The sequence below is a fragment of the Micropterus salmoides genome, unplaced genomic scaffold (genome assembly GCF_014851395.1).
Source record: "Micropterus salmoides isolate LMB-PRFRI ecotype aquatic unplaced genomic scaffold, ASM1485139v1 Ms_hic_scaffold_11, whole genome shotgun sequence".
Classification (NCBI taxonomy): domain Eukaryota; kingdom Metazoa; phylum Chordata; class Actinopteri; order Centrarchiformes; family Centrarchidae; genus Micropterus; species Micropterus salmoides.
This window is the reverse complement of record NW_024040152.1, coordinates 10,566,829-10,586,276: the sequence shown is the minus strand read 5'-3', so window position 1 is coordinate 10,586,276 and position 19,448 is coordinate 10,566,829. Positions and strand designations below refer to the sequence as shown.

The 19,448-nt window shown below is 39.1% G+C and overlaps 1 protein-coding gene across 1 annotated transcript in view; it reads right to left on the bottom strand.

The window, feature by feature from the left end:
* Positions 1-19,448, bottom strand: part of LOC119898261 (mannosyl-oligosaccharide 1,2-alpha-mannosidase IA-like) — a 131,767-nt gene that overhangs the window by 11,181 nt on the left and 101,138 nt on the right. Inside the window, exons 5-9 of the mRNA XM_038712449.1 lie at positions 14,400-14,494; positions 7,840-7,963; positions 7,554-7,647; positions 5,619-5,734; positions 508-727 (exon numbers count right to left, since the gene is read on the bottom strand). Of these exons, the coding sequence (XP_038568377.1) occupies positions 508-727; positions 5,619-5,734; positions 7,554-7,647; positions 7,840-7,963; positions 14,400-14,494 (649 nt within the window). The remainder of the gene's footprint in view (positions 1-507; positions 728-5,618; positions 5,735-7,553; positions 7,648-7,839; positions 7,964-14,399; positions 14,495-19,448) is intronic.

Below are 19,448 nucleotides of genomic sequence, written 5' to 3'. Positions count from 1 at the left end.
TTGGACAGATTTGTGCAGCGGTGTTTATGTTGTCCGTGTTTGCAGAAAAGAGAGAGACGATGTGCCGAGTGAATATGCGCTGCGCAGCAATCAAGAACAATTTTAAAATGGGTCGCCAAATTTACTTGGGCGGCTATTAATCTACCTGAGCGGCCCGCCCAAGTAAAGCCTATGTATGGGAAACTTTGACTTTGAAGAAGAAATAACAAAGTCGGGTTGGGTATGAAAGGCACTGGGTTCAAGTCCTGAAACTCAGCCTCTAGTGCTAAAAAATTCCTGACCTAGCAAACCTTGGGCAAAAAGGGCCTGTTCATATGTAATGAAGATTATATAGATACAGGGAAATGTGAAAGAGTAAAAAAATGGTTCTTTCAATTTGACATGATACATTTATATTCTGAACTAAATGAGCAGGAGCTCTCCGCCTGCACGTCATCGAGCCTCCTGAACAGACCTCCCAAAGCGAATAGTCTTTGCACACTCTTCAGCCCTGACATTTCCACTCACCTGAGCGAGTGTAGCTCTCGTGGCATGTGTGCGTGATCTCAGCAGCCAGGTCCAGGTAGTGTTGCCTCTTCTCCGGCGCTCCATCATCAGCCCCGATGCCGATCATTCCCCCAGAGAAGCAGGCCAGGTGGCCCATCTTGTGATCCAGGATCCCTCCCCTCCACTCGGCCATGTAGGTGAGACCACCAGGTGACTTCTGGACCAGGTTAGCTTCAATTGCCTGCAGCAACACACACAGTCAGGAATATTTAAACCTGATTATATGTATTGTCCATTAATATGTTTACAAATCTGTCCAGGCCTTGATGTACCCAAACATATTAAAAGGGAAAAGGAAAATCAGTAAATCTCAGCACTCAAACATTGATTGTTTTGTACTTAATTTTTTGTGTTTAAGTAATTTGCTCCCTGAGAAGTCCATATATACTATCTGTACAGATCTTCTCTGTTAAGGCCACTATTTGCAGATAATGTTTTGATGCCCTCATCCGCTATGCAATCTACAGCTGTCTCCAAACTTGTGTCACAATGACAACACATTGTTACATCACAGCTGTATCCAAAGAGATAATCAAGACTTGGCTAGGTAATAATACACAAATTAGTTTTGTTCAAGGTCAGTGTAGTCATGGTGCTCTCAAAACTACTTAAAACGAGCTCTTTAGTGTCACTCTTGAGATCACTATGTATCATACACAAATTTAAACATGATTCTTTATGAAAATTAAAATAACCATAGCAACATGGAGTTTCTGAGGGCTACCGTATTTGGGCTACTCATAGTTTTCAGGTGACATCACATTCCAAAGAAAACGCTCCCTTGGAGGGCAAAAAGACGTTATTTTTCGCTGCCTGCCAACCAGGAAGAAAGTGATACACTGTTACTTTGAATTTGTTACTTTTGCATTGGATGGTTGTTGTGCTTCCGGAATACACTAATCGAGGAGGAGACAAGCCTGGGCTGTCTTAGGTGAGGGATTCCCCAGAAGGTAAACAAACATTACCACAGTTGAGCAGCGGCAGGGACTTGGCGGTTTTTAACGGTAGAAATGCTGCAGTGGATGCTGTAACGTTATATGGATCAGATATGCCCAACACTAGCAGTTTGGTTCATATCTTTCTTTTTCTTGAGTTGAAAGGTGATCCAAATAAAGGTGATCCAAATAAAATTTGACTGCTTTTGCGGCGTCTCTGTAGGGGAGTCGCTGTGTGAGCCGCTATGTTGGTCTGTTGTTTTGCCCTCCAGGTCACCACGCATGTCACGTGACTGAAAACTATGACCACCACCTACCAAAACCTAAATATGCTGCAATGAAGCCAGGTAACATACAAACCAGACTGAGATGTAACATCTCAATCTGTAAGTTGTCAATGTAAGAAAATAGCTCGAGCATTCAGGTATAATTGGAGGTTGAACCACCAAAGACTTAACTTCCTAAATTCCCAATTAGGGTATCTACAGTATACACCTTGTTTTCTGTTAATGCCTGTCTAAGAGGACAATCTTACACACATAATGGATGAGTCGAACATGGCTGCTACACTGTAAATGTCTGTGCTCACTAGGGGTCGACCAATAATCAGTCTGGCCGATTATTGGCGCCGGTATTCAGGATTTTTCCAATAATCTGCACCGGTCATTTTAAAAACAGGTAGCTGGTATAATTAATAAAAAAGTGCTCCTTTGGCTCTGATATAGCCGCCTCTCGGTCTGCCCGACCCCACAGAGTGTTGAGTAGAATGTCCCGCCCACAGTACTAGCTGATTGGTTACAAGTCACAAGCCTATTAACACTGACTATTGTGCAGAAGTAGCCAATAGAACAAATGGGCCACCACACTGCAGCTCCTCCTCTCTCAGCAGAGCTCGCCATGCACACACACGTGGAGCAGCGTAGCGGAGTGTAGATTACACAAGTTGACCATAACTACGCCCGTTACTGTAAGTAAGTGCAGCAAAAACGGCAATACTAGTAAAAGGCTGATACTGCATAAGTACAACAAGCAGGAACATGCACCAAGTTATATTTTAATCTGCTCTCTCATCCACCGCAGCTGTGTTTTGGTTTTACACAAACACATGTGCTAGCTTGGCTAATAGCTAGTTATAAACAAGCTAAATCTCTCTGTCTGTAACCCGTTTAGCTGAGATACCACGTACCTTAAAATTTATCAAATCCTTGAAAACGCAGCAGCAACGGGGGGACGAGGAGGAGGACTCAAACTGACTGGTGTCTTACATTTGTTTCCAGTGTGATACTGATTTCATAGTTACTTTACTGCTGTTAACTTTACTTTTGTCGCTGCTCTGAAAAAAGTTAGTTATAATAAAATTACATTTGATTACTGTTCTGAATTTATTCTTTTTATAAGGCAATTATTTAGTAATGAAAAACCAATAAAGAGAAGTAGTAGTATAGATAAAGAACAGAACCAATAAATGTATCAATAAAATCCTAACAATATAAAATAAATACAATATAAATGTCAGCAGGTAAAGACAAAGTTTATGATCATCTCTGGGATGGATCTCTAATTCATTTAATTTACTATTTATAAAGATTAAACATAACAATTAATTTGTGTTGGAGTATGTTTTATTCAAAATTTTGACAAGAAATTTTTTACAGCAAATGTATGTCGGTTCCATGTATCAGTCCTCAGTCTAATTGGTTACTAATGATCAGTATCGGGATTGGACCGGAAAAAAAAACATATCGGTCGATCCCTAGTGTTCATCTATTAAATTATGTATGTATTGTCTAACAGGAAGGCAAACCTATCAGGGATTCCATCTGATACCCTGTGAAAAAGACATCCAGTACAAATCCTCTACTAAATGATCAGAGGACAGTGAAGAAGCATAGAAAAGGAGAGGGAGATTTCTTTATCTAAGAAAGACTTTAATAAAGAAAGAAATCTCAGCTTTTCTTTTTCAGTGAACTCTGCAAATCGAGCTTTTGTGCATTTCTGCCTCTTTGCAACTGGGTTTCTTGTCAGTGCTTTATGTTTTATAAGACAGAATAGAACAGTTAGAAGGACATCTTTCACCCATTCTGTCAGGCTTGCTGCTCATTTTACATTTGAATACAGGTCCGTGATATTCAGCATTATCAGCAAAGTGCTGATAATTAAAAGTGTAAACTCCCTCTTCAATCTCAGGTCCAATCATTCATAAAATTTTTAACAGCCCTTTCAGAATGAACTTGAAAAAAAAGGAACAGGAAATTAACGGGAAATGTGAAGAACATTTGGTTTGTGGGATGGGTTATTTTAATTCCAAATTACTTAGAGACGGAGACAACCAGTACTGCAGTTAGTACATTTTCCCTTCATATAATAAAACCCTCCAATCATTGCTGTATACTGTCTGAGAAACCTTTCATGCAACCTGCTGGAACAGGACAAAACAAAGTAATGTGTATAATATGAAAGCTTAAAAAGACCATGTTCTCCGAAGAAACATTTTTCTTGAGGGTTGAAACTGGTGATTTTTCAGCTAATTAGATGTTGTTAGCAGTAATCACGGTATAGTTTAATTGGAAAATGTTTTCTCATTCAACACTGTTTTAATTAGTTATCTACTTTAATTTGAATGCAAAACATAATGAGTTGTTCTGCGCCTTCACCTTAGATCTCTGTATGCACGTACAATATTTAACTTAATCTGATAGCGCAGGGGTCCGGTGGCCATTCAAATACAGGGGAGTCACAAAGTCACAGGGGAGAAGGAGAGTCTGTTATTAGTAGTTGTGCCTCTGGCTCGACCCTCTGATGAGAACCAAGGTAATCTCAATGGCAATCTTAAGTTATTGTCTGTGATACTGTAATTGTAGCCAGAGGAAATATACTTTACTCTGACATTATCTCCATTAAAGAGGAAAACAGACAGCTTTGCATGTGTATACTGTGCAGCAGCTTCATATGCACAAACATTTTTCTGCAGATAGTGGGAGTGCTCATATTTTACATTACAGCGTAAATTTACACAAAAGTCAGTTCCATTTAATCACATTACTCAATACCAGGAATCTTTCCTTTTCGGTATTATCTTCCTTCCCCTCCCCTATGACCATTTCACTGAGAACATCTGTCTGGTGCTTTGAATAAAAGCATCCATTACAGCTCTACACCAGCTTCTGAAAATGATCCACTGAATTTAAATAGGAGCAAGAAACCTCTATGCATAAGAGCCCTGGTTTTGCGCTCCATTTTATTTCCTACAGTATAGCCACTTTCTGACATGCACCTTGTTATGTAAATGTGATGGCAATTTAACCTATCAGTCTAATGTCCAAGTAAGTGCCTAAGTCACTTTCACTTAAAAAGGAATTTCAGCAATAATACTAGGTTTGACATTTCTGTAAAACCTCCAACATGGCAGATGAACGTAGTCCACAGCAGCACGAGATTAATGCACGATTAATTTTCGAGTGGCCTTTTATTGTGGCCAGCCTAAGGCACACCTTTGCAATACCCATGCTGTCTGATCAGCATCTTGATATGCCACACCTGTGAGGTGGATGGATTATCTCGGCAAAGGAGAAGTGTTCACTAACACAGAGTTTGACAGATTTGTGAACAATATTTGAGAGAAATAGGCCTTTTGTGTACATAGAGAAAGTCTTAGATCTTTGAGTTCAGCTCATTATTAATGGGGGCAAAAACAAAAGTGTCACGTTTATAATTTTGTTCAGTGTACCTTAAATGATGCAAATCATTAATTAAGGCTTCAGCGGCAAAATGCCATCTCTTATGGAGCCTGTGTAAAGACAGAACACTCCATTTCTTTTTTTTACTCAACGCTCCCTCTCTGTGCCAAAGATCATGCGAGCATTGTGGCTCTTTCCATAAAACTGCTGTCATGTCTGAATAAAGTCATTAAGGAACATTTACGTAAAAGATGCCTATGTCTGAATTTGAATTGTTCACTCAGCCTTCAACTGTCTCCTAAAACTTTCAGCAACGTACCTGCTGTCCCCTCACTGTTTTGTGGAATACTGTCTATTTGTCTTTTGTGTGTCTTGGGTGCATTTTGTATACTTATTTTGATCAAGGGCTTATGCAGTGGACCCATCGCTCTGTATGAATGTAAGATTATAATTTCCATACCTCCAGCGCGCTGTAGTACATCTTCTTCGCATCGTCGTCTGTCTTGTCTGACATCAGAAATGATTTGATCAGATACTCGTAGAAGCTATCCCCGAGGCCACCGATGGAAACATGATCTAAGAAGGGGAATAGGAGGGAAACAGCTATGTATGATAATATCGAGTAGGGTCTCACACACACACATACAGGTCTTTATTCAGGGTATATGCAAGTCTTGAAAAGTCTTTAAAAGAAACCAGTGTCCTGAAAAAAAGTTAGTTAGTTAGTAAATTAATTTACAAATTTTAATTTTAATTAATTTTAATTACAATTTCTAGTCTGCCATCACACTTGTAGAAACCCTTATTCCATTACAGTTCAAGTCTTACAGGCCACCATATATGTATTTTCACCTCTTGTCTGGTGTGCTGGAATCACAGTGTTACAAAAGCTTTTGAGTCTTGTGGTAGAACACCAAAAATATTCAACTACATTCTTTTCTGGGTAATTCCTGGTATGCATGTTCATGTACTGCGAACCCACACGCTCTCTGCTCACTGATTAGAGAAAATAGTTTATTTAAAAGTTATAACCTAAATTATGTAACACTCTTCAGGCTTCTCAGTGGAAATTGAAACAAGTGGCTGTTGATTTTCCTCATGCCCTCTCTAAGTCCACATTCAAATTCATGAAGATGATATTGCAGTGCATGAGTCTAAATCTATCCACTCATGCTCATTGCATGCACACACACCTTTTCTGAGTCCCTCGCAAGGTTATCACAGTGCTGCTGCTGTTTGTCCTTGACACAGACAGATGAGAGGGAGCTGTGGGTGCTCCTTTGTGGCAATAAATATATACAGTTTTGCTTCTCTACATGCTCACCCACAACAATTAGCCTTTGTAATCATCCAGATTACCACCTTTTTAGCCCCATCATCGTTTATCCCATACTTTTTCCCTCCACTTCCTTTCAGGTAAATCGGAAAGATCCAATTTCCTGAAGTAATTGAATTCATTATCATTTTAATAACCTAGAGCAATGGGAGTCATATTGCCATTGCTACGAGGCTGATATTAAAAATGAAAGGAAAGTAGACGGATGCGTGGATGTTGCAGACGAGCGGCTGGAAGAGCTTTGACACGTGAGGTGACTCAAGGTCTGTCAGTGGCAGGGAAGGTAAAAATGTGAAGTGACCGTCAATGAACTCCTGTAATCTTGATCTACACTGGGAAAACACAATTACTGTAACACTTCGTAGGTAACCAGAATGGCATTCCCGGGGCAACTCAGAGATGGATGCGTCCCCCAGGTCTCGTGTAAAACATACGATTTTTTTATGATTTGATTCTTGTAATGTAGACAGCCATTCACCCCGCTGTTCAACATGTTTCTGTATAACCCAAAGTTGACCATAATTGCTAGGAGTGTGACACTTAACCTACGAGACCAGATTTTTTTCACTATTTTTAAGAAATCTTTAATGCTGAATTATATGAAAATTATGATTAATTTCCAGTTTATGGTGAGAGAGAGAGAGAGAATGCAGGTGGCGGGTGATGATTCAAAATCTAGGCTATAGCCTCTGGACTTTAATAGCTCCTGTTTTTCAGCAGATTTTCTGCTTGTGGTCAAAACCTTCTGCACATTCAGAATCTCTCACATATCTGTGTTCTCTGACATGTCTAGAATAAAGCCATAATATTACCAGAATAACGCCGTCATTTGGTTAGAAGTCGAGTCCATCTTATAAGTTATACTACATTTGTATTTCACTGCGTGAGAAAATTAATGTGTGGCTTGACAGCATGTGAAAAATACCATTTGAGACAGCTTTTTGCCTGATGAAATATTGTCACAATTCAATCTCGCAAGATCTGGTGGCGCAAAATCTCGTCACGCCCATAATAATTGCACAGTTATTTCATGAGTAAGCAAAATAACACAGTACTTACGTTGGACCCAGTTGCCGCTGACCGGACTGAGGAAGTTAGGGTACAGGCCATGGGGTTTTTCAATCTTGTTCAGTAGTTTTCTGATGTTCATCACCTGCAAAGACATCAGAATACTGCACTGCCATGGTTTCACACATACAACTTGTACTGTAATATTGCTTCAAGGGTGAAAGCGTCTTCAGAAATCCATGCTCATGATACATCCCACACATTTTCAAAACGTTGGTAACAAAGTAGTAAAATCTCCCCGTAAAGTAGAACTGGAACTGTGATCTAAATATCGCACCTTCTCTGTGTAGATGGGATTGTTAGAGAGCTCCGTCAGATGGACAAATTCCAAGTGAAGGGTCCCGAACTCAGCCAGGATGCTGCTCCCGGCTGAGGCCCACCCCCAGCTCCAACTGGTGCCACTGCAACAGAGACAACATCCAAACAAGAAGACTAAGTATCATGGCTGTTACACACAGTCATCTACACGTCTAAACACTTTCTTTATTTCACTGTATATACAGCGTAAAATTTCATTTCCTGTGTAAACCTCTTGACATAATTTTGGACCTTTTTGTTATCCTTCACTCAGGAAACACAGTGCATACATAAACATTAACAGTATATATCCACACATTAATACATGTTTACATATACAGTACATAAATATATACATAATCATAAAAACAACATTTAAAAGAAAGGGGGGGGGGGGGGGGGATGTTAGGTTTTGATATTTCATTGTAGAAGTAGGTCTACTATTGCTACTATGAGTTTCTACTACAATTTCATATTACTTAAACTTCTCAAAGCATGACCCCTCTAACATTTCATAGTTATATATTAGTTTGAAAAAATCTTTCTTTTCACTCTGAAGGTGTAAGTGATTGTGAAAAGTACAATCAACAAATAAGTAGGGATGAAAGATTACCGGTTTAACGGTAAACCATGGTAAAATTACCCACAGTTATTATTATTACCGTACACATTTTAATTACCATTGTAACCGGGTACGCTATTATAATCTCACAGCAAACACTGTCCAGCGTCTCCCAGAAGACGGCAACATGGGTTTGTTTGGGTCAATGACAACACGGCGGAAGACAGCGCTGCGGAGATTTCAGTCACTCTGAAGTCCGGTCGTATTTTAGTTTTTATGAGAGTGCTGAGGGGAACTTGAAAATAACCTAATAGTGACCGCAGGGTGAACTTTTAGCTTTGGTTTGTCTCTCTGACTTGCTAACAGCTTGTAAACTGAAGCTCTCAGTGTTGCTGCTCTTGAAAAAAACGCTACACGTTGTTCTGCTGCTGTGTGCGTCGTGTGTCGGCAGCGTCTATTCGTCCACTGCACATGATAACACGTTACGCAGTTTAGTCAACCAACCAGCATATCTAGAAACGCTACAGACTCATCTGTATTTATGTTGGTTGTTGGGCTCATTGCAGTCACTATCACTGTCTTCTAAAGACTTATTTGTTTTCATGTAATTGTCCACGGGGTCATTGTATTACCTATATAATATAAAATATTAAATCTTGATAATGCACACTGATGATTCACGTTTATAAAACATATTTGCTGTTATTTTATTTTTTATGCAAACATAATGGCAATTGTATTTGTAGTTTTCAATATAAAACTTGTTGAAATGGATTCAGTGTGTGTATCAGTACATTTTAATCTATTGGCACATTTTTACAATACCGTGATGATACTGATAACCGTGATAATTTTGGTCACTGTAATCGTGATATGAAATTTTCATACCGTTTCATCCCTACAAATAAGCAGGAGTATATTCATTTCAAGAGTAAAATGCACAGCCGGACTGAACATAGCTGCTCCGCTTTTGTTTTGTTTTGTTTATTACTGATTAATACAACACTGTCTCTTCTTCCAAATGTGTTAACCCATTGAAACTGTTACATGGCAATGCGTTTCCTGTATGTATTTTAAACTGATTTATCACTACAATTTCAACTTAAAAATAAACAATCCATTGGGCTGTTGTTGAGTTGAAAATCAGAAGAGTGACGTGATCGTAAGTAGATATAAATTTACTGAAGTTTAAGCAAAAAACAAACAAACAACAAGAATGTTGTTTGTTTGTTTCATCAACAACTGATGACAAAAAACAAAGTAAAACTTTGAATAAAAGTAACAGTGGTAGATGAATACGGGTCCATAGATTACAGCACAATCTTCTGAATTTCATCCTGTTTCGATGTAAAGTTCTAGTGAGATAAAAGTTTTACAGGCAATTCCGGCATCATATTATCCTCCTGTATCAGCAGCAGCATTACTAAAAACTCCAGATTCTCTGTCAATATTTCACATGCTGCAGCTGAACAAAGTAACTGAAAGTAACTGAGTGCCTAGTGGACCTCTTGGCCTTCTGTACCCAGACTGTGTTTAATGCATCATAACAGATGGACTTGTCTTACTTTTTATTCCCTTTTCAGATCAATCAATACAATCTAAATCAATAAACATCTACTGTTTGTCTCCAGAGATCTGTAACGATGCATTCCATCCAGACTTTCTATTTAGAACATTTAGCTTTTATGTGTGGTTTTGCACAATGCTCACTCTTTCTTAACTATGAAGCAACACTAGAGCTGAATCAATTAGTCAATTACCGTAAAACTTTGAATAATAGCCCGGGCTTTTATTTGCTAAAATCACTGAATTGACCCTGCCTATATTTGGGACAGGCGTCCATACGGTACAGGCCTTTAATTATTTTTGCACAAAACAGAATACTACTTGTATGTAAAAATGATCAAATAATATTAAATACACGTCATTCATTCGATCTAGCTCCGACAGACGGCTTATGCGCTTTTATTTTGAAGGCAGCAACCTAATGAAAACAACAACAACACTGTGCAGGATGAGAGAAGTTAGCAGACAGAGAGCGATGGACTTCACACGACAGGATTTACAACTTGGATAAAATTTTCTGAAAAGCTTGTTTTGATTCTTTTGATCGGTGGACCCTTACAGACTAAAGGAATATATATAATCAAGGAACGGACACATTCGGACTTAACGAGCGCTTCAAAGTTAACGTGAGTAAGCACTTTTTTCCTCTCTTGTAGTCATGCAGGTTACACCGGTAAATCTAGAAGAATTAGACTTTGGATCTTGTTGTTTCCGTTAAATGAACTTAACAGTGGTATTGTGGAGAATGTAACCAATCTAATGATGTTCAGCATGTCCATATTGACATATTGATCATACGAGCAGCTTAGAAGCAGGCGACCCCGCGGGATTTAAGAGGTTTTATACATCCAAAGAACTTATATAAAAACCAGACCAGGCGTTTATTTGTCAAAATGTGTTCCCACACCAGGCCAGTAAAGGAGGTAGGCGGCTGTTTGGGACTCAGCTATTAATTGAAGTTTTACGGTAATCAATAATATATATATATATCTATATATCTATATAGATAGATATCTATATATATATAGATAGATATCTATATATCTATATCTCTCTATATCTCTCTCTATATCTCTCTCTATATCTCTCTATCTCTATATCTCTCTCTCTCTATATCTCTCTCTCTCTATATCTCTCTCTCTCTATCTCTCTCTCTCTATCTCTCTCTCTCTATCTCTCTCTCTCTATCTCTCTCTCTCTATCTCTCTCTCTCTATCTCTCTCTCTCTATCTCTCTCTCTCTATCTCTCTCTCTCTATCTCTCTCTCTATATCTCTCTCTATATCTCTCTCTCTATATCTCTCTCTCTATCTCTCTCTCTATCTCTCTCTCTATATCTCTCTCTCTATATCTATATATCTATATATATATATCATTTGACAGAAAATTTGCAACAATTCATTCATCATTTCATCAACTAAACAATTAATAAATGAATCAGGAAAATAATCATCAATTTAATGAAAATAGTCTTCGGTTGCAGCACTACCAAAGGCTTCAGAAGCTGAATTAAGTTGAAACAGCTTTAACTTTCTGCAGCTAAGTGCATGCTGGGTGAAAGCCAAGATAAGAAATTTGGTGTTTGCAATGGAACTAAGTGTGCGGATGTTTTAAACTGATTAGTTAAACAGTAACATATAGAGTTAATCTGACAGTTGTTTTCATCATATACAATTAAGTACATTTATTGTTGCCTGTTGTGATTTTGTGTTTTCACTGTGTAATGACCATGAAAAAGTTACCTAGAAACACATGACACCCTTCAGTTTTATTTCATCCAAGTCCGTGTGGGCTTATTATCATCTCTCATGTTTAGATTCAGAGACGGTGCTTGAATGCAGGCCTGTGAATATTTGAGGCAGAATTTACAACCGAAAGGACTTAACATATCCTCTAATAGATGCCAGAGAAGATCAGACATCCAGTAATGAACTGAATAGAATTTGTCAGAAGGGAAGAAAATGGAGGAGGGGATCTGGTGTGTGAGGACAGAGAGAACTCGGAGAGTTTGCTGCTCTGATGAATGCATCCATTAAAAGTTTGGGGGCTACATCATTAGAAGCTCTGGCTCGAGTCACATTTGATTCCTCCTTTAAGGAGAATCAATCTAAGAATCAAAGCAGAGGTGCAAGGTGGCAGCTGACGGGTTTGGAGAGAGGTAAGGGACAGTACTGCTGCCTGGTAAGCAACAACACTGGCACTCATTCATTAATCTTTCCACGCCATTCAACAACAAACCCTGCCTCACTCTTGTCCACAGAAATATAATCAGTTGGAAAAAGTGATAAAAAAAAAAGCAAAAATCACATGTGGGCATTTTAACAGAGGGACTAAAATGACTCTCGTCTTTGATGTTGATTCTGATTGATGATACTGTGCTATATTGTCTGTTGCAATTCTTGTTCTGTTTACTCACTGTTCATCACAATTCTGTTAAAAATGGAAATATTGTAAATATTTTTTTCTTTATATTTAATATTTATATATTTCTTTACCTACCAACTTCGATTATTATTTCTTCTCTTTGTTGTGTAATGTGTGTAACTGTACCACAAGAATTTCCCCTTGGATCAATAAAGTATTTCTGATTGACGAGGAACACATACACACATGAATAAAACTGTGTGACCTCCCAATGTATGTTAAAAAATCATGTTTGAGATCTTCCTAAATGTTGACATGTGAGGTACTGCACCAGAGTTAGCTTTGAGCTAACAACTGTTTGGCAGATCAAAATAACACTAAACATACAGGAAAGGACACCAAGTAATGCACGACAGTAATTCACATATAGCATATGAGAAAATACTTCCTACACACTGTCGGAGCCAGAGGCTGTGCTGCCGCAGGACTGAGCTCCGCTGTGTGCAGATTGCTGACTGCCTGTTTGTGTTCTGTTACACAATGCATATGTTCTCTTCTAAAATGACGTGTGGGTACGCTTGTTTGTGTGCCTTCACACACCCCACATGACCACACTATAGGCAGCCTGGTTCCTCCTGTCCATCTGTACTCCAGACCCATGTTGGTGATGTAGCAGAAATTAACTGTAGAAAAAGGTAATTAAATCTGCCAGCAGCTGTCCAGCTTGGCTGGTGGGTTAATTGGTAGAAGGCAGATGACAGAAGTGCCAGGAAGTGTCTTATAAAATAAGATTAGGAAGTGAGAGGAAGAGTAGTGTATTTACCAAAATCTTAAAAATGGGGAGTTTGATAATTAACATTTGGCTAAATAACTTCCAATGATCAAATATGGTTGTGTGATCGTCATATTTTAGATCCACTGAATTGTCTGATTTATTTGACATCTTAACTTTGATTGGATGTAAAACTCATTGCTTCAAATGCAACCAATAACCCTAATTAAATATCTGCTGTTACTGTTAACGACTGCCACCCCACCCCGTGATGGTAAGCATGGAAAAGGAGAGCTGAAAAAAGATGCTTATGTTGATTTCAGCTCTTCGTGTTTGTATGTGGATGTTTTAATGGAAATGTGGATCTTTGAGATCAATTTGAGAAGTACCAATGATCTCGATCCACATTTTATTGTGTGTCATGTAATCGGTCTTGGTCTCGTCTCGGCCTTGATAAACTCTGGTCTTGATCTTGACTTGGTCTCGATTAAAATACTAGTGGGTATGTAGGCTAGCGATGAAAATTTGACTGACTCCGCTATCAGCACTCATCAGTTGGTCAGACCTATTTTTCCACTCATCTTTTCACACAGAGAAGTTGAATTTCATTGTGAAATTGCTCTGAAAATAAAAATGGCTGGAATTTGTGTGGCATGACCGTGGCATTAACAAGATCGTGTCAATAAAGATTTTAGATTAGAAAGGTAATGGTTCAGAACTGATTAAAAATTAACACAACTCATTTAAAAACATGCAAATATTATTCATATGATCTTCCAAAGTGTTTATGAACACAGATTAATTCTTATCCAAATGTCATCTTCATTGTAATGCTCAGCCCGCAGCTGCTCCACTGTCAATAAACAGAGACTGTGGGTCCGTCTGTTTAAACTATTTTCTTCGTTTCTGGAAATTCACACAGACCTAAGTATTACTACTATATCAATTACATATTTGTATCTACTTTCCTATTCATGGGTTCTGTAGGACATTTAGAACATTTATTTGTATGTGCCAAGCAGTCCCGAGGCATCTGAAAGTTAAAATTCAGTGTTGTAAGCTAACTGTGGATTAGAGGAGGGTTCAATACAACATTAGCATATTTCCTATTTGTTGACAACTTGCATGTTGGCTCACAATTTTGAATCCTCTGCCTCCGGTTGCCGAGATGAACAAACCGCATGAGCGCTGATTAATGCCAGCCAGCATGACAACTGGATATGGTCTTTTATCAGGGAAGAAGGACAGTTGGAGGTGAAGGCTGTGCTGAGACTCACCTCCCCAGGTTGATGACTCCTCGGGGGATTCCTGTTGGCGTGTTGAAGGCAGGCAGCAGCTTCTCTCCCAGCTCCAGTACTTTATTCTTGAACAACTGGAAAGAAAAGAAGGCAACTTAAGTAAATAGACAAACAATACACATACATCATGTGCGTGCATGCTTTATCGTTCTTTTTGTCTGTTTATAAAGATAATTAGAAATATATATTCTACAAAAAGAAAAACTTCCCGGAATCACAGGCATGCACACATTTCCCTTCAGTTCTTCCTCTGAAGCTAATTATGTGAAACATAAGGCCTACTACAACAGAACTCCAGCAAGATTAAAAGCAATCTCATCCATGTAATCTAAAACAGTCCATTTAAAACCACACGTCCTCCCAATCTCCACCAACCAGACTCTCTGAGGCCAAAGTTAATGGATCATCATATGAGCTGGATTATCAGTCACTATATCTCCATTAGCTAGTGGGAACAATGTTTGGAAAGAAAAAATGAAGACCGTGGAGTAAGATATTGAAGTCCTGACGGAGAGAGGCGCCTGACGAGGTAAAAAGGGTCAAGATAGCAGAGCAGAGGTGAGAGGAGAGGAGGACAGGAGAGAGTAGAGAAAGTGATTGAGAAGAGACAGACATGATATATGGAGGGAAAACAGATTCTAGACACATGAGACCGTCAGAAAGAGATGTGAAGCAGTGACTCAGCAGAAATATTTAGGAAGAGGAAAACAAAACCGGTGGCCTTCACTTTCAGCATTATTATTATTGTATAAGTAGTCTTTGTAGTCTGAAAAATAATAATTGGCTTTTACATTAGCAAAGTGAATTAAATATTTACTGTTAGAATATCTTATTGACGTTGTGTAAGTAACAACATTACTGTTAAAGCCAACAGACAAAGGCTTACAAATCTCAAAATGTACATTGTGAAGTCCAAAGTGTTTGTTCTGCCTCTGAATTTCTCATTAAAAAACAAAGGCAAGGGAAATTTATTTGTGTAGCGCATTTCAAGAACAAGTTGAATCAAAGTGCTTTACATAAAAGCAACATAGGGCAATATAAAAAGACATTTAAATACTATTAAAAGATAGAAAATAGAAATAAGATACTGGATTTCATGTGTGGAGCTACATTAATTTTTTCTTCAATCTGTCACTACCATCAATTTAACACTTAACAGAGCCATGTGTTGTGTCACAGCATCATTACACCAAAGCTTAAATAACCAGATACAGAATAGATGTGCACAGTACAGGTCTACACTGTTTTTAACAGTCACATGGGCCAACATATCTACATGTGACGAGCGCTGTTAGGAATGCTTTCTATTATGAGAGAAAAGGCCTTTTTAAATACTGTGACATACCCAGTCGCTGGAAAAATAGACATCTGCATTCTATAGGCTTCAATAGTCCGTTGCTGAGTAAGGGATTCTCTCAGGGGGGGCACTGATTCTTTATGTTTAGTCAAGTATAAAAGGAAAGGGTTAAACCAGATAGCAAGGCAATTCAAGAGCAAGAGCGACAACACATCTGCAGTCAACATGAGCAACATGAACATGAAGGGCAAGGTACTTTAAAAATCAAAGTAGAAATTACTGTTCATAAAATGAGATCCCCATATTCACCCCCCCACAACCATTCACCTTTTTTTCCAGATCATCTTCTTTGAGGAGAGGAACTTCCAGGGTCGCTCCTATGAGTGCATGAGCGACTGCTCTGACATGACCTCCTACCTGAACAGGTGCCACTCCTGCAGGGTGGAGAGTGGCTGCTTCATGGTCTACGACCGCCCCAACTACATGGGCAACCAGTACTTCATGAAGAGGGGCGAGTACGCTGACTACATGAGCATGATGGGAATGAGAGACTGTATCAGGTCTTGCCGTATGATCCCACTGGTAAGCATAATATTGGGATTTTTTGCGTTCAAGCTACACTGACCTCTAATATTATACAATTCTGTTGATTTAAACTCTCTGCTTTTCAATTTATAGCACAGAGGCCAGTTCAGGATGAGGATCTACGAGAGGGAGAACTTTGGTGGTCAGATGCATGAGCTGATGGATGACTGCGACAACATCATGGACCGCTACCGTATGTCTGACTGCATGTCCTGCAACGTGATGGACGGTCACTGGCTGATGTATGAGCAGGCCCACTACAGAGGCAGGATGATGTACATGAGGCCCGGAGAGTACAGGAGCTTCAGGGACATGGGCATGAGTGGCATGAGGTGGATGAGCATGAGGCGCATCATGGACTCTTGCTACTAAATGTATTAAATGAAACTAAATAAAGCAATTGCTGCCCTACTTTCACTTTGTGAATATTACTGCCCACTGTTCGCAGTATTACACAGCTTTATAGAATTTATCATCTATTTCCCATATTTTTGTACCTCAAAACAAATCTACATACATCTACAGCCATATATATATATATATTCAGAAGTCTAGCGCACCCACTATTGTGCTCAATGCACCAGTTTCACAGCAGCTGCAGTGTCCTCTTAAAACCTACCCACGAGCCTTTGCATTACTCACTCATGCATGTTATTGGTGTTCCGAGCGACCCCCCCCGTGGGATCTTTACAAAAACACTGTTTAACGGCCTCACAAAATAGTCAGAAAATAAATAAAGTAATACATACATGACTGAATCAGTGAACAAACAGACTACATATTGAATTGAATGGTAAATAAGATATTCTTACAGATGCTGTAAGAAGGTGTTTTCTGCTGTACATGCCGAACGCTTGACCCACTAATAAAACAGAACGAGATCATTCATTGCATTCAAATGTTAAAGCAGTTAATGCATTAAAGCAGCAAATACTACATGTGCAAAAATCAAAGTTTGGAAAACACATCCAGCTATTTATCAGAAAAGCCACTCTGCTTCATCAGGACTTTACGGGTGTGTTTTGTGCGGTCCCAACTCCCAAGGGATCCCATCAATCTCACAGCTTCGCCAGTAGAGACATTATGTTGATTGTTGACGACCCAGCACCACGCCAGGCAAGTTTGGGCTGGTACGTCAGGTCCAGATCAAGGCTAAGACCAGCACACTGAATAGTTACAAAATATAATTTTACATCAGCTTACATCAACATGAATTAAATCAAATGATTCGCTGACTTTTCACAAAATACAATCAATTTATGTATTCAATTCACTTATTAACCTCAATCCACATAAACTATTAAAGAACAGGCTGCGCTTATTTATCAAACTTAAACATATGAACGTAACTTGGCTCCCACAGTGCCTGTGGCAGATGTGCTGCTCTCTGCTCACAACCCCATAATTTGTCACATTTTATAGACGGGAAAATAATACACCTGCCAGTGAAATGATGATGATAATCAACAAGTGTCAGAAATCTACTGAGTGTATATATATATATATATAATATATGGGAGCAGTGAATGAATGACTGACACCTAGAAACATGGCAAAACACTCCAATTGTCATCAGATACTCATTAAAAAATACTAAAATTATGCTAAAATCCTGATTGGGGCACGAAAATATGTGACACCACCTTTTTCCAACTGACTGCCGCCTCTTTTAAACCAATAAGAAGAGCACAGAGAAAAATACAGGAATCTTTCAATTGAAAAAGTTTAAACTATTCTAATTTCAGGGCCAAAAAACAACAGGTTCTTAAATAATGTAAGGTGGTGAAAATGTATTGTATTGAAACTTGGGTATTAGGTATTTGTTTTGGGAAATTTGAGAAAATGGCAATACATTTTTTCCCCGTCTATCTAGAGCTCTAGTACTGACGCTATGTACTCTGTATTTCAAAAAGTAATGGGATGGGACCAGAGGGGCTTTGTTACTTGTTAATTCTGGCAGAATAATACAGAACAGTCTCTGCCTAGTCTGTGTTTGTGTGTGCTACGCTCCCTCTCCAGTCCCAAGGCTCTCTATTTTATCAAAGAGAGCACTAATGACCCTCCGCCTGGTGCCATCTTTCCTCATTGGCCCTTTATACCACCACTGCAGCTCGAGCAAAACAGAAGCCATCAGGCGCACACGCACACCCACAAACTTCTTTCTCATTTGTGTGTTGCGCTTGCATCATTTTTGAATTTCACTACAGAAATATACTTTTGTTCGTGTAGTCATGCACAGTAAACACATGTACACACACTCAAGTAACTGGCAATAAGCAAGGGCAGCTGATTATACAGCAGTCATTTATTCTTGTTTGCTTGTTTATAGATTACTTGATTAATTACAGTAAAACCCCATTGGCTGGCATCTGCCCTGTGATTTACTGTACGCAGCACACAAGCTAAATTATGGGCCGTGTTCATAAATTTGTCTTCCCTGACACACTGCTGGTCTCATGTGCCACACAGACAGCCTCCGCCAGCACGTGAACTTCATTACTGAAGTGCTACTTTGCACGGCCTTCACATCCATCCAAAAATACAAAGCTAACAACAAACTCTGTTATGTTCACAATTTAAATTTTCCCCTGCCTCTCTGATAAGATGGCAGAATTGTGGAACTCAGCAAAGACCAACATTGATCCGATGTGACAGCCGACAGGTCGCTTTCTTCCCTTTCAGTTGGAATTCCCTGTAGGATTGTCGGAGAGGAGGCTGGACGCAAAAGGCTTTTCTATCAGCTCTTAACCGCTGAAAACACGCATCAGCCATGCAGCTATCTCTCCCACAGCAAACATTGTCAGAGCCCAGTGGACAGACACTTCAAGCAATATTTCTAGGTCTGCCACTTCTGTTTACTAGTAAAACCTCTCCATCTCCCCCCGGGAACAAAAGACACTAAAAATAGGCCTATGCACTTTTCCATACCAGCTACTGTGTGTGTTACCATTTCCTGCTCTCCATTCGTCCAACTGATGACTGCGTAAAATAACGTTGAAAAAGACTTACTGTGTTAAGTAGGGTAAAATGCTTGTAGGGTAAATAGTTTGTGTTCTTTGAGGAGCTGCTCTTCTGAATTAACATTCAGCTTACTTTCTACTTCACCAACATATGCTGTTGTCGTGATGTTAGCTATAGTAGCAGGA